Source organism: Poecilia mexicana, unplaced genomic scaffold, assembly GCF_051168715.1.
Source record: "Poecilia mexicana isolate PSO_F unplaced genomic scaffold, ASM5116871v1 scaffold_18, whole genome shotgun sequence".
Lineage (NCBI taxonomy): Eukaryota > Metazoa > Chordata > Actinopteri > Cyprinodontiformes > Poeciliidae > Poecilia > Poecilia mexicana.
The window spans coordinates 22,243,962-22,258,035 of NW_028263387.1; the positions used below are offsets into that span (position 1 = coordinate 22,243,962).

Genomic DNA, 14,074 nt, shown 5'->3' on the forward strand with positions numbered 1-14,074 from the left:
AAAACTACTTAAGTATTAGAAGTAAAAGTACTTGCTGAATGCATTACCTAATCCCTAATACAATATCATTAAGTGAACCGATCTTATCCAATTTTAATACATCATAAATGTGCCATTTTAATGAACAATGCCACAGATAAAGCATGTTTTTATTATGTTTACTCTCTGTAACATAGTTTAGACTTAGATATGTGATTCTATCCATCATAATTTCAGGGATGGAAACATCTTGTCTCCTGTCCTAACATAGCATAAACTTCACTTTTTTTTTTTTGCCACTAGTGGCTTTTATTTTGAAAGAAATCCAACAGAAAGGGGATGGAAAGAAAGTGGATGGGGGAGGACATGCAACCAAGGAGCCAGTAGCAGAGTTGTAGTCAAGACCAGCACCCGGTGCTACGTGACATAAAAACATTAAGTTTTACCTTCAAAATTGCTTCTCAAATTGATCTGAAAGATCCACATACCCATAGAACACCTAGATATAAAATACTTAGAGCTGAAATATATTTAACCAGTAAAGATCCGTCCAGAAGAATCGGATTGTTCCTGAATGTCATATCAATGCAGACTTTGGTCACAGCGTTGTCCCATATTTGCGACACCTCAGTCAACACCTCCACACAATAATTCAGCTTATGAGTGACAACTTTTTTTTCATTGCAGATGCAACATGTCTCTGTACAGCTAGCTTTGCTAGCATCACGTCCACAGATCTTACCTTTCTTTAAGCTTTCCTTCGAAGTGACGCTAAAAGTTGGACTAAGTCCCCACCGTCTGTGAAAGCGAAGTGCTGCTTATTTTACATGTCGCCATATCTTATGCTTTATGCAGCGCTATTATATTACTGACGATTAGAGGAAACCACTGCGCATGTCTGGAGCTCCGCGTGCGAGTAAAGGTGGAGGCGATGGGTGACAACAGACGGTAAGTCACGTTATTGCTCGGATTTTACGGCGCCACCTTAAGACCCTGAACTTCACATTTTAACGGAAAAGAGAGCAACGCGACTTGGATGTAACGAGTAACGCGACAGTTTTGTAGAAATGTAGTGAAGTAGAAAGTACAGATACTTACTGTAAAATGTAGTGGAGTAAAAGTAGAAAGTACTCATTATTAAATCTACTTAAGTAAAGTACAGATACACGAAAATTGTACTTACTTCCCACCACTGGTTTTCATGTCTTTAAACTGGTTCATTTTAAAATCCTGACTTTCAAATTTGTACATGTGAGGATATATGATGAAACAAATTATACCAAAAGAGGTAAAACATTGTTTTTAATGGAACGTAAAATAAACATTAACATTTATTAAAGAAAAAGTATTTTGTAAGTTGACCTTTTTGAGCTTTACACCATGTTATATTATTTCAATCTGGAAAGAGTCAGACGAAGAAAAAGGAACAATTGAAAGATTTAATGACAGCAATGAATAACAGTTCTTTGGCGCTCGGGCCCCGGCAGCTGATCTGAGCTGAGATTTGATGTGAACTCGATGAACATCCCGATAACCGATTAGGGATGCTCTCCCTCAGGGCCCGACACTGGTGGTGGAGGTCTGGAAAGGGTGCCATCCTGGAGAGCCGAAGGATGTGGGTGGAGAAGGGGCGGTGTTGGGTTGATCGCAGCTGGGAAGCGGCTGACGGCTTCGGTGTGGATCCTTTTATGCAGAGCTGGATTGATGATTGGACACGCCGGGTGAGGTCCAGAGCTGAGGTCGGAGATGAGCATAACGCCGATGGGCGAACGGAGGTGATGGAGTCTTCCAGGTTGAATTTTCGCTATCAGCTACATTTCCTTGTCTAACACACCTGGAGTGTTGCTTTGATTCTTTCGTGCAAATTCAAATCCTTTAGTCTCTATGGCAACCGTTCAGCTGTGCAAAACCCCTGGAGGGACCCAGCCCTGCCTTCGATTCACAGCTCCTCTTTAGAGATGCAATTTCCAAGCTTCTAAGCTCAGACCCCAAGCAGCAGCCCTCCCCCACTCAGCTCCTGCAGACTAGCCAGCAGGAATTAGCAAACACCTGGTAGATCTATGCATCTGCTGAGCTCAATGTGTGATAAACCATGGCAAAAATGGGAACAAGTTGGCAGAGCACAAGAACATACCATACATTTCTGAGAAAATATATATATTTTTAAATATACACCTCATACTTTATAGCAGTTTTAGTAAACTTTGTGTTTGTATTCAGCTGGAATGCTCAGCCTATATCAGTGAACAATTTCAAAATCCACAGAGACACAAAAACAGTCCAGAAGAGATGAATAATTAACCCTGTAGGTAACAGATTTATTGTTTTTCACAATTCGCAAAGAAATGTTTATCTTCTTAAAAGAAAACTTTGTCTGTTGCAGTCCATAAAAACAGTAAACGGTCTGAATGAGTAAGGGAGTGACTGTAGTTTTACAATCTGTCAAGGTGCGGCCAATCTTGTTTTTAACATCTTATGTTTTTTCTTTAAAATGCATTTGACATGAGATGCTACAATAGCAGAGTGAGCTTTAATGCAGAAAATAAAAAAAGAAAACTATGTTAAAATTAACTAAGACTTACTATTTGAAAGTAAATAAACCAAATGACAAAAATGTACCTTCCTAAATAAAATGAAGAGGAAAACTATGTGAAAAATAAATAGCTCACTCCTCCAAACTCCTTTAAATGTTTATAGTGCATCACGTTGTCGTCTCCGGTCTTCAGGCATTTGCATAACCAAAGCACCTTATCACAGCGGTCACCACAAAGGTTACCTGATGATTCGATCTTAGTTTAGCAGAACTGATTCGTTCATCATGTTGCTCTTTGTGCTGCTGCTGGTGATAATCGACCGTACAGAAGCTGGTTATACTGGTGCTGTGCTTTCTCACACCACTAAAGATGTACAAGGAGGCACTTATACAGTAAGTTGATATTGTCTAAAGTTTCTTTCATTTTTCCTTTTAAAAAATTATTCTCTTGAATCCAACACCTCTCCACTTTAAATCTACAGGCTGTGCGTCGCTTTAAGTTTGGCTACAGCTCATGTGAGGAGCTTGAGTCATGGCTGTGCTCTGGCTGTAGTAAGAAGATTGATGAAAGCAGCGGTGAATGGTGTCTGAGAGAGTACACCTTGTGGGAGAGTAGAAACTTCAACAATTACATCTCTGGGTGACTGAATCTCAACATCATGCAAAAATATATCTTTTAATTTTCTGTTTTTTTCCAAGAAGTCTAAAATTCCTCCTGTCAGTTTTCTGGTCTGCTGCTCTGTAAGGTTTTCTGTGTTTTAGAAACTATAAGTAACATCAGAAATCTTCCCAATATCTTCTATTAAAGATATAATACTAAAGCCTGGATAAACAACAGAAACAGCGTTACATCTGGCCTCGCTAAGATGTTTGTTGAAGGTAGAAAACGATCCGACATCAGCAGACTGAACTCATCACCACAGACCGGCATCATTCCTGTTGTGAGGTAATTAAATTTTTATATCATGTTAATAATAAATACCTGAAACATTTGGTGTCTTTAGTTTGTCATTTTGATTCTGATGTTACTTTATTATTTTTAAAAAGAGATCCAAACACGGGCTGCACAGTGGTGCAGTTCTGGGTTCGATTCCTGGCCCCGGTCTTTCTGCATGGAGTTTGCATGTTCTCCCTGTGCATGTGTGGGTTTTCTCCGGGTACTCCGGCTTCCTCCCACAGTCCAAGAACATGACTGATTGGGTTAATTGGTCTCTCTAAATTGTCCCTATGTGTGAGTGTGTGTGCATGGTTGTCTCTGTGTTGCCCTGCAACAGACTGGCGACCTGTCCAGGGTGACCCCGCCTCTCGCCCAGAACGTTAGCTTGAGAGGCACCAGCAACCCTCCTGACCCCACTAAGGGACCATGGTGTACAGAAGATGGATGGAGATCCAAACACTATGAATTAATTTTATCTATAAGAGAGAACAAAGAGTAACATGGAAACAAAAAACAAAAGTAATTCATTTAAAATTATTTACAAATAAGATTTGTATCCATCCATCTTCTTCCGCTTCATCCGGGGTCAGGTTGTGGGGGCAGCAGCTTCAGAAGGGAGGCCCAGACTTCCCTCTCTCCAGCCACTTCTTCCAGCTCCTGCGGGGGAATCCCAAGGTGTTCCCAAGCCAATATAGAAACATAGTCCCTCCAGGGTGTCCTGGGTCTTCCCCAAGGCCTCCTCCCGGTGGGATGTGTTTGGAGGCACTGATCCTCATTCCGGCCGCTTCACACTCGGTCGTGAACCGCTCCAGCGAGAGCCGCATATCACGACTTGATTAAGCCAACAGGACCACATCATCTGCAAAAAGCAGAGATGCGATCCTAAGGTCACTAAAACGGATCCCCTCAACACCTCGGCTGAGCCTAGAAATTCTTTCCATGAAAGTAACAGAATCAGTGTCAAAGGGCAGCCTTGGCGGAGTCCATCTCTCACCGGAAACGAGCCCGACTTACTGCAGGCAATGCGGACCAGACTCCGACACCGGTCAGGAGGATAAGATTTATCTTCCAAACAAATTTGAATCTGTAAAATGCAGATTAAATTAGACATTGAATATGGGAACCCCCTGGTAATTTCTCAAGAAACAATGAGAACCTAAAAATGATGGAAGAAAAACACTGAAGCACAAATCAGTCAATATCTTGAAGCTCTTCAATGTAAATCAAATCATTTTAACAGATTATTTGATCTCAGGTGTTCAGATATAATTATGTGATCTTTGTTTTCTGGTTCTCTCAGAGTTCCTTCAAACTGTCAGAGAAATATCAGCTTGTTGACCTTAGACCCCGATGGAGACCATGTTCAATGCAGACATGGAGCAAACAACAACGAGTGCTACACCTGCACACCTCCGTCTGTCCTCAGTCTCTCATCGGTAAGTAATAAATGTTGGTGTCAAGTTACAGGAAAGGAACATGTGAGGTTCACAGGTAGAAGAGAGGAGGTAAATATCCTTCAGTCAAACTGAGAGGCAGTTTGACAGGAGGGAGAAAAAGCAGAAGGTCTGAACAACAAGGAGAAATGCAGTTTATGGTTAGGGGTTGAATTTAAGACTGATGTGTGAGTTGAGTTTTGGTTTAGTTTAGGGTTTGATAGAGAGATGGAGAGATAAATGTGTGTGTGCACATGGGAAGTTACAGGGGATTGCCATGGTATTCAGAACAGCATATTACGTACCTGAGTGAAGTTGCCCCCCGCCCCCACCTTCTTCAAATCAGACAAAATTTGTGTCAAACGTTTGTGCAGCAAAAATTTTCGTTTATGCCGCTATCATTTTAAAGATATAAAGAAATGTTTCCAGAGGTTAATGAAAGTGTAAAGGTCAACCAGCCCCCCAACTTTTATGAAATCCAACTTTCTTTATATCTTTAAAATGATAGCGGCACAAACGAAAATTTTTGCTGCACAAACCAGCACAAACGTAGCTGAGTTGATCGACACCCATTTTGTCTGATTTGAAGAAGATGGGGGGGGCAACTTCACTCAGGTATATTACGTGACCATACATAAATTTGCAGACTTTTAAAGATTTAACTACAGCAAGATAATGTAGTTTATTCATACATGCCAGCTGCCTACCTTAATTAGTTTTTCATATCATCAAGGTCTTCTCATTTCTGCCATAGAAATAGCAGAAATGCATAGCATGTACTAAAGTGAAACATTGATACATTTTTGTTTGGGTTTGGACTTTCCTTTGTGTGGCAACCTGGGGGTGGATTTTCTTTTGATTATGAGCCCAAATATAGAATATTAAAGGTTACAATGACCAACAACGCCACCTGGAATAACTCCAGGAAAATGTAATGTCATAAGGACACAGGTAAGTCCTGCTGGAAAAGACAAGATTCAGAAAGTTCTACAAAAATTTATTAAACTTCAATATGTTTTTTTTATTTCCAATACTCTGAAATTGAATGGTTAAAACAGTGAATGCATTTGACAAGATTTATTATAAAATGTTTAAATTTCAAAGGAAACTGAGGCTTACCAATGGGGGAAGTAGTGAGGGATGGGAACATCTAGTGCAGAAAAAGGGAATCACCCTGGACACTACAAAAACATAGCGAAACAAAGAAAAAAGGTGCTCCAACAAAACACACAAGACAAGACACCGCCACCAGGGGTCACCACCGCCACCACAGAAGCCTCAGTCCCTAAAAGACAGACAAAAAAAATGAAACTGAGTAAAACAGTGATGCATTAGCACTACTATATTGCACTTTAGCCACTTAGTAGTGCCGTCAATGCTCCCGGCAGCAGGGAAAGTTCAGGTTGGTCTTTTAAAACAATTTATAGGTAGGCAAAACAGCAGCGAGTGTCACTCCAGGTGTGACGCTGATTAGTCAGAAGGCTAAAAAGAATAGAGCAAACTAGAAAATTCCTGAAGAAATTTAAATGGGGCCTGCAGAAGTGCGCCCGTTGCTTTTTACCCAGTACTAACTGTATGTTGCACAGTTGGACTGGAGCACATCTGTGCAATACTGACGTGCTGACATGGTTCATCACTAAAATAACTGAAGCTTTTGCCAGGCCTATTACCATAGTACTATGGCTGACCTAATTAATTTTCAAGAAGTATTAGTTCTTTGCATTTAAAACCATTATACGGAAGCGCATTGCTATCACGCAGTAAAAAAGAATTTTCGATCGCTATCTCGTTATAACGAGATACTTAACTCGTTTTAACGAGTTACGTATCTCGTTAAAACGTGATAGTATGTCGTTTTAACGAGTTACGCATCTCGTTATAACAAGATACGTATCTCGTTATAACGAGTTAAGTATCTCGTTTTAACGAGTTACGCATCTCGTTAAAACGAGAATTTTAGGTCCAGGAAGTGGCGGTATTATGCTAGGCTAGTACAGTGACTAACATGAATTGGTCAGGTTTCCCTTCATGTTTGGTCTACAACATGTAGAGATACGGATGCTGCTTTGCACTGTGGTTAAAACTATTAACAGCATGCCTGCTCTGACAAGATCCTAAACAGAACGGGACTGCACAGAAGGAGACGTCAGTCCAGTCCTGTAGCTGTGGCGGCGTTCCTGACTGTCTGGATCGAAGCTGAAGTTGGCTTCCGATTGTAGCTTCTGATTTGGGAAATGGCTAAAGGGAGATTATAACGGAGGCTCAGATGTATTTGCTGGACATTTTCTGTCCAGATTTGTTTTAACAGTACACTTGCTGAACGGCAAAGGCTGTTCGTAACCAAGCAACCGAAATCAACAGAAGGCTAGGTAGTGGCAAAAGACAAAACTAGATCCTGTTAATCATTCTTCAAAATAAAAGACTTCCTCTCTCCAAAATAAATCATACATAAAGCTTTGACTTTAATTATTTTTCACGTCACCTTTTGGAATTGTGTACAGTCAAGTTAAATTCGGTGAATAATAATAATCATGTAAATTATACTTAACATATGACTTGGCATATGACTGTAAATAAGTAACTAATCATGGAACTTATATTTAACATATAAATGTTAAGAAATCATTTGTTCTGCTTTAAAAAACATACATCGACAGTTCAAATCTGGAGTAGATTATTCTAATCTGCGCTAATGGCAGAATATTTCAAACCTAGTTTGTAATTTGTGAAATCTTTATCTGAATTGAAACCTCAGTAATGAGAGGTTTAAAAATATTTTTGCATCTGGAATGCATTAGAAATGAACTCCTATCACATTTACAATGTTTGTTATTATTTTAACCTTTTGTTTTCTTTCACTTTTTTGTCCTAGAACACCTGCCTTTTTGTGTGGTTCACAGGGATCCATCAGCTGGGATAGCAACAACTTTTCAGATTCCGATTTATAGTGATGCAACATAGCATCAGAGATGAATAATCGTGGAACATGCAAAAGAAAAAATATTGTTAAAAAGTAAAGAATGGGAATTAACAGATCTATGTAAAAGAAAGTTTAAGTATGCTGGAGCCAAGCCGAGTAGAGATTTATGAATCAGGATCATTAGATGATTGTTTCTCAGGACGCTTAAAGGAGGCCATTCAGCTTTTGCTGATTTATGATTTATTTTGGAGAAAGTCTTTTATTTCGAAGAATGTTTAACAGGATCTAGTTTTGTCTTTTGCCACTACCTAGCCTTCTGTTGATTTCGGTTGCTTGGTTACGAACAGCCGTTGCCGTTGTTCAGCAAGTGTACTGTTCTAATAAAAAATCTGACCAGAAAATGTTCAGCAAATACGTCTGAGCCTCCGTTATAATCTCCCTTTAGCCATTTCCCGAATCAGAAGCTACAATCGAAAGCCAACTTCAGCTTCGATCCAGTCAGGAACGCCGCCACAGCTAGAGGACCGGACTGACGTCTCCTTCTGTGCAGTCCCGTTCTGTTTAGGATCTTGTCAGAGCAGGCATGCTGTTAATGGTTTTAACCACAGTGCAAAGCAGCATCCGTATCTCTACATGTTGTAGACCAAACATGAAGGGAAACCTGACCAATTCATATTAGTCACTGTACTAGCCTAGCAAAATACCGCCACTTCCTGGACCTAAAATTCTCGTTTTAACGAGATACGCAACTCGTTAAAACGAGATACGCAACTCGTTAAAACGAGATACGCATCTCGTTATAACGAGATAGCGATCGAAAAATTTTTTTTACTGCGTGATAGCAATGCGCTTCCGTACCATTACAATAAACTTGTAACAAAAGTTACAATTTTCCTGTATTATATGCATTATTCCCACAATGCATTGGGAGACCTCTCTCTGTGCCTGTTAGTGAGACTACCGACTGCCTCTGGCTGGGCTCCGTTGCTATGGTAATTAATTATCTGCACCTGGGCTGGCTCTCTCTGTCAGACAGCATGCTGGAGTCAGAGTTTCTATACTTGAGAGACACCTAGCGTCGGTCTGAAGGACCCTGACAAAAAAACCATAAGCCCTAGCAAAATTTTGAAAACATTTTACAGGAGAAGGCATTTATATCTATGTCATGAGCGACTTTGAGACCAATAGGGCGATATTTGTGGCCGTGATAGCGAGTTAAAGAGTTCTGTAGTCAGAAATCCACTGTGCTGTGTGTTTCGGGGAGAACGATTACTGATTCTGAGAGTCAGTCAGCCTCCAATTTTCTCGGTTTTCTTAATTTATGTCATTTTAACTCAGAAGCCCACTAAAAATAGTTCCATTCTCGGGATCGAGCTGAACATTTTGTGGGGGTGCACGCAGCGGTTCGGGCCGCATTAACGGTGACGGAAGAAAAATAAAAGAATAATATAGAGACCGCTTGTTGGGTGTAGAACAATAAGTTCTACACCCAACTTGTTGTTCCTGCCATGCATTGCATAGCAGGCCCCAATTATTAATACAACTGCTAACAAAAACATACAACTTGCAGCAGCTGCTTACCTGTGTCCTGATAAATTACTGCACTGCCAAATAAACAGATCCCCAATTCCGCCTAGATGCAGTGCAGCTGGAAGAAAATGCTATGTGAAGATTTTGTTTACATAGGGTTAATGTTACCTAGCCTCGCTAGCCCTTACCTTCCTGTCAGCAAACAAATGAACGGACAGATCGGTCCAGATATTGGAGGCGCAGCAAAGGATTCTAAGCAGATAGACCAGTTAGCATTAATAACTACTATTAAGCAGATTGAGTTGACGTCACGACGCAAGCAGCCTCATGACAGGTGAAGTCTTGCTTATATGCAGCAGCCGAAATTGGCCTTAAAGTGGCAGCGTACCATTTATGCTGCTACATTTGTAAAACACACGGATAGAGAGACAGAGAACAATGAGCCAATGACGGTTTTTAGTTATTGAAACGCCAAGAATTCAAAGCTACTTTCACCACTGAATGAAACACATTATGAGCTGCATTGTAGCTGCAGCCTAGCAAAAGGTTGATTGAAACCCACAAATTGGTAAAGCAAACACTGTTGGCTTCAGGACAGAACCTGACAGGTGAGAACCATCCGGTCTGAAGGTGGAGTGAGAGAAATACAGAGATTTGTAGTTGGTTGGAATCACTGATTTTAGTAAATAGTTTGTGCAAAAATAAATAAGAGGTATTTTAAAGAAAAATACTTATTATTGGTGACATAATTTATTTGGCAAAAATACTTTTTAGCATCTTGTGACCCAGGATTTTTTGGAAGTAGTATCAAAAACTAATCTGAAATTATTTCACTGTATTTGACTGTAAATACATTCATATAACACTATTAGATTTTTATGCTAAAAAATGATTCAGCAACCTGCTTCTCACTGCTAAAAATCTATAAAAATAATTGTTTTCATACTCAAATATTAAGTTTCATAACTTAATATTTTAAGTTATTAAAATAATAATTTGATATTTTTAATATTTTTATTTGTGTTTGTTTTATTTGTGAACAAACACAAATAAAACCCATAATGAAATCCAGTAAATATAATGTTATTAAACTTGATTTATAATCTGATTTCTCTCTCTCTTCTCTTCCAGTCTTGTTCTCTTTCATTCAGTCCAACCAGCAGCAGCAATAAAGGTTCATATGCAGTTCAGCTGATGATGGAGGATTTTCCCACACAGACCATCACTCTGACTCATTACAATGGTTCAAAAGCATCGATAAGCTCCAGCAGTTCTATGAGCAGAATTCCTGTCCAGTTTGTTTTCAAAGGTTTGATTTCATGTTTCAATCATGTTGCTTCACTGCAAAGAGAAACACTGAATAAATTTAATATTCAATAATCATCTGTTGAAAGTTGATCATTGAGAATTTAACACAAAAAAATCCCACATTATTAGAACAACTCAGATGGACAACTGTGTAACTTTACTGAATTTATCTTTAAACTGACAGCAGTTGTTGGTTTAATTCTGCTGTTTCATGACTTGATCTGCATTATTTTTCCCTGCGTTGCTCCAGTGGATCCTGCAGCTCCGTCCTGCACAGCAGGTGAATATCTGCCCAGGTTTCTGCCTCCAACTCCTGAACATGGAGCTCAGTTCTTCATAGACGTTAATGAGATGATAGAAATCAACATCACAGCAGAGGCGACTCAGTCTGAGTGAGTAGAAAATACATTTTCAGATGAAAATCTGAAATTTAATCTTTATTGTGTTAAAATAACACCATAACTAACTGATCCAAAACACATGAAATCATAAAAATATGTTTTCAGGACATTTTGCACATATAACCAAACAGACTGATGTGTTTCCTGTGTGTTAAAGGATCACTGAGCTCCTGTTCAGCGGACCGGTCAACATGACCAAGAGTTCATCTGGTTCAGGATATTTCACCCTGACATGGACGCCGTCTGCCGTTGATGATAATGAAACTCATCCCGCCTGTTTTGTTGTCCAGGCAAAGTCAGTATCTGATCTGATCAGAAGTTTCAAATGTTCTCAAATCCTCTACATAAATAGAAATACAGATACTTATCTGAAAGACTGATAAACATAACTAGTTTACTTTAGTAAAAGTAAAAAAGTACACGTTTTAAAATGTATTTAAGTAAAAAGGTAAAAAAAATAATTTTCACCTTCAGTGATACAAAATGTCTTTTGGAAAATCCCTCCTGATTCTGACAGACGTTGCTGAAGCAGAGATCCATAAGGGCTCCAAAAACAGATTTTCCTTAGGAAAATAAAATTTGACTGGATCCATCAAAAAGGATCTGATGCCTGGAGGTGATGTAACAAATCCTCTGCATTAATAAACACCAGAACCAAAGATTTTAACTTGTTTGCTTGAAACTTAGACAAAACTGAACTTGGACTACAAAATCTTGTCAGGGAAAAAATGTTGGATTCACAAAACTGATTAGCAGGAAGTCATGACCTCATTTATCAGTTCCACAGAAAATGTGGTGATGTCATAACTGAGATAATGTTATAATGAATAGAGAGAAATGAACAAACTGAAAATTATAACCCAAGACGAATATAAAGATATCTATTCAGCACCAGGAGAGAATAAATTTACATATTTTGCACATTAGACACTCAAAATACACATAAATAATTTTTGTGTGGACTAAAAAAGTGGATTCTGCAGGATATGTCTCTTTTATGGTTATTTTGAACAGTATTTAATGGCCATTTCAAAAAGAGTTTAACATTAAAGTTTTGGTGTTAATTTATCTCCATAGTGCCTCCAGTTCTATCTACCAGTCTGAGCTTCGATGTGTCCTTGTGAGGGTTGGAAACAGTGAGTCATTTCTTTCTTTATGTCTTTAATTTATTCTTATTTGTTATATTCCAAACTCATAATGTTTCTGTTGTTGTTATCCCAGTTCCCGCCACAGCACCTCCAAGTCCTCCTCCTAAACCATGTAAGTCAGATGGAAACAGGACTGAAAGTAACAGGAAGTAGTTCTTTCTACCATGTTGATCTCTTGTTCTTCCAGCTCGTCTTACGGTTCTGAAGCTGAAGATCTCGACTACGCTGTCACTGAAGGACAACAAGGATGAAATCGAGAAAGCGGTCAGTGATGTCCTGGACTTTAACACAAACCTTCACAACTTGAGTTTAAACCAAAAACATTTCACTCAAATGTAAAATCACAACCCACAGTGATCACCTGCAGTAATGAATGCAGTTCAGCTCTGCTGTTGATGTTAATCAGATTCTCCATCCATCCATCCATTTTCTTTACACCCTTGTCCCTTACTGGTGCCCCTCCAGCTAACGTTCCGGGTGAGAGGCGGGTTACACCCTGGACAGGTCGCCAGTCTGTCGCAGGTCAACACGGAGACAAACAGGACAAACAACAATGCACACACACATTCACACCTAGGGAGAATTTGGAGAGGCCAGTTAACCTGACAGTCATGTTTTTGGACTGTGGGAGGAAACCAGAGAACCCAGAGAGAACCCACTATGCACAAGGAGAACATGCAAACTCCATACAGAAAGACCCCGGGTCGGGAATCAAACCCAGAACCCTCTTGCTGCAAGGCAACAGCTCTACCAACTGCACAGCCCTAATCAGATTCTGTTCAGTATATTTTATAATTCACCACTGACTGTGTCTCACATTCATCTCATGTTTTCTTCTTTAAAACAGATTAAAGATGAACTGATCAGACGAGGGCTGCCTGCAGACATAAAGGTCCGCCTGCTGAGCGACGGTTCAGTGCAGGTTAACGAGAAGGCTGCCCCCTAGTGGCTAAACATGAGAATGAATCTGATCAGAGGAATATTACTGGGTTTATCTGTCTTTACTTCTTGTACCTTTTAATAAATCTGGGGACTTATAATTGTTTTAGGTATAGTGTGGGAATAAGAGTTTGATTTGAATGATTTTAAGTAGGTTTACACAGTCCTTAGTCTTTCACTTACAGGTTATTAAGTTATAATTAAATCAGTAGGATTTCATAAGTTAAATTAAATTCTTAAATGTGTGTAGGACACACACACCCCCCCCCCACACACACACACACACCCCCACACACACACACACACACCTATATATATTATAGGTGTATATATATGTATAGGTGTGTGTGTGTATGGTAAGGTAAGGTGAGTTAATTTTATTTATATAACACATTTTCAGCAACTAGGCAATTCAAAGTGATTTAAACATGAGTTAAAAGGAAATACAAACAAAATAACAAACCAAAGGAAAGACAAAAGAGGAAAAAAAAACCTAATCTAATGTTGATCTAAAGTATGTAAACTAAGTGCTCCTGTTCAGGGTTGCTAAGTATCTAATACCATTTCTAAATTGTGAGTTTCTGATAAAATAAGCTAAAGAGTGACTGATCTAATTCCTTTTCTGGGTTAAAGTGAGTACTCCACAATTCTAAGTTTGTTCTAAATCCTTTTCTGGGTTAAAAATAATATAAACTAAGCAGTGACTGTTCCTGTTAAATTTCTGGATTCCAGGTTCGTAGTTATTCTAATTCTTATTCTGATTCCATTTCTGGGCTGTATAATATTGATCTAAATAGTGCGTACTCCACCATTTCAAACAAAAAAGAGGAAAGGATACTTTAGGGCAGATGGCAACATTCAGACAAAACAAAGACACGAGTGAAGGCAGTGACGTCTAAGGGCCATGAAACCAGGAGGCTCAGTCTCCTAGCAAAGTCCGATAGAA

General features: G+C 39.2%; 1 protein-coding gene across 1 annotated transcript; it reads left to right on the top strand.

The window, feature by feature from the left end:
- Positions 1–2,381: 2,381 nt before the first annotated feature.
- LOC106910864 (uncharacterized) lies at positions 2,382–13,377 on the top strand. The gene is made up of 11 exons (XM_088015273.1): positions 2,382–2,905; positions 2,995–3,152; positions 3,321–3,458; positions 4,750–4,885; positions 10,464–10,641; positions 10,891–11,032; positions 11,199–11,336; positions 12,119–12,177; positions 12,263–12,301; positions 12,377–12,453; positions 13,037–13,377. The coding sequence occupies exons 1-11, from the start codon at positions 2,798–2,800 to the stop codon at positions 13,133–13,135; spliced, it is 1,272 nt and encodes a 423-aa protein (XP_087871399.1). The 5' UTR covers positions 2,382–2,797; the 3' UTR covers positions 13,136–13,377.
- The last annotated feature ends 697 nt before the right edge of the window (positions 13,378–14,074 follow it).

What these genes read in the sequence shown, in the direction of transcription:
- LOC106910864 (XM_088015273.1), top strand. Translation starts at nt 2,798, where the DNA reads ATGTTGCTCTTTGTGCTGCTGCTGGTGATAATCGACCGTACAGAAGCT. An exon ending in CTGTCCTCAGTCTCTCATCG is followed by an intron (nt 4,886 to 10,463) that starts GTAAGTAATAAA and finishes CTTCTCTTCCAG; the next exon opens with TCTTGTTCTCTTTCATTCAG. An exon ending in AAGTCCTCCTCCTAAACCAT is followed by an intron (nt 12,302 to 12,376) that starts GTAAGTCAGATG and finishes TTGTTCTTCCAG; the next exon opens with CTCGTCTTACGGTTCTGAAG.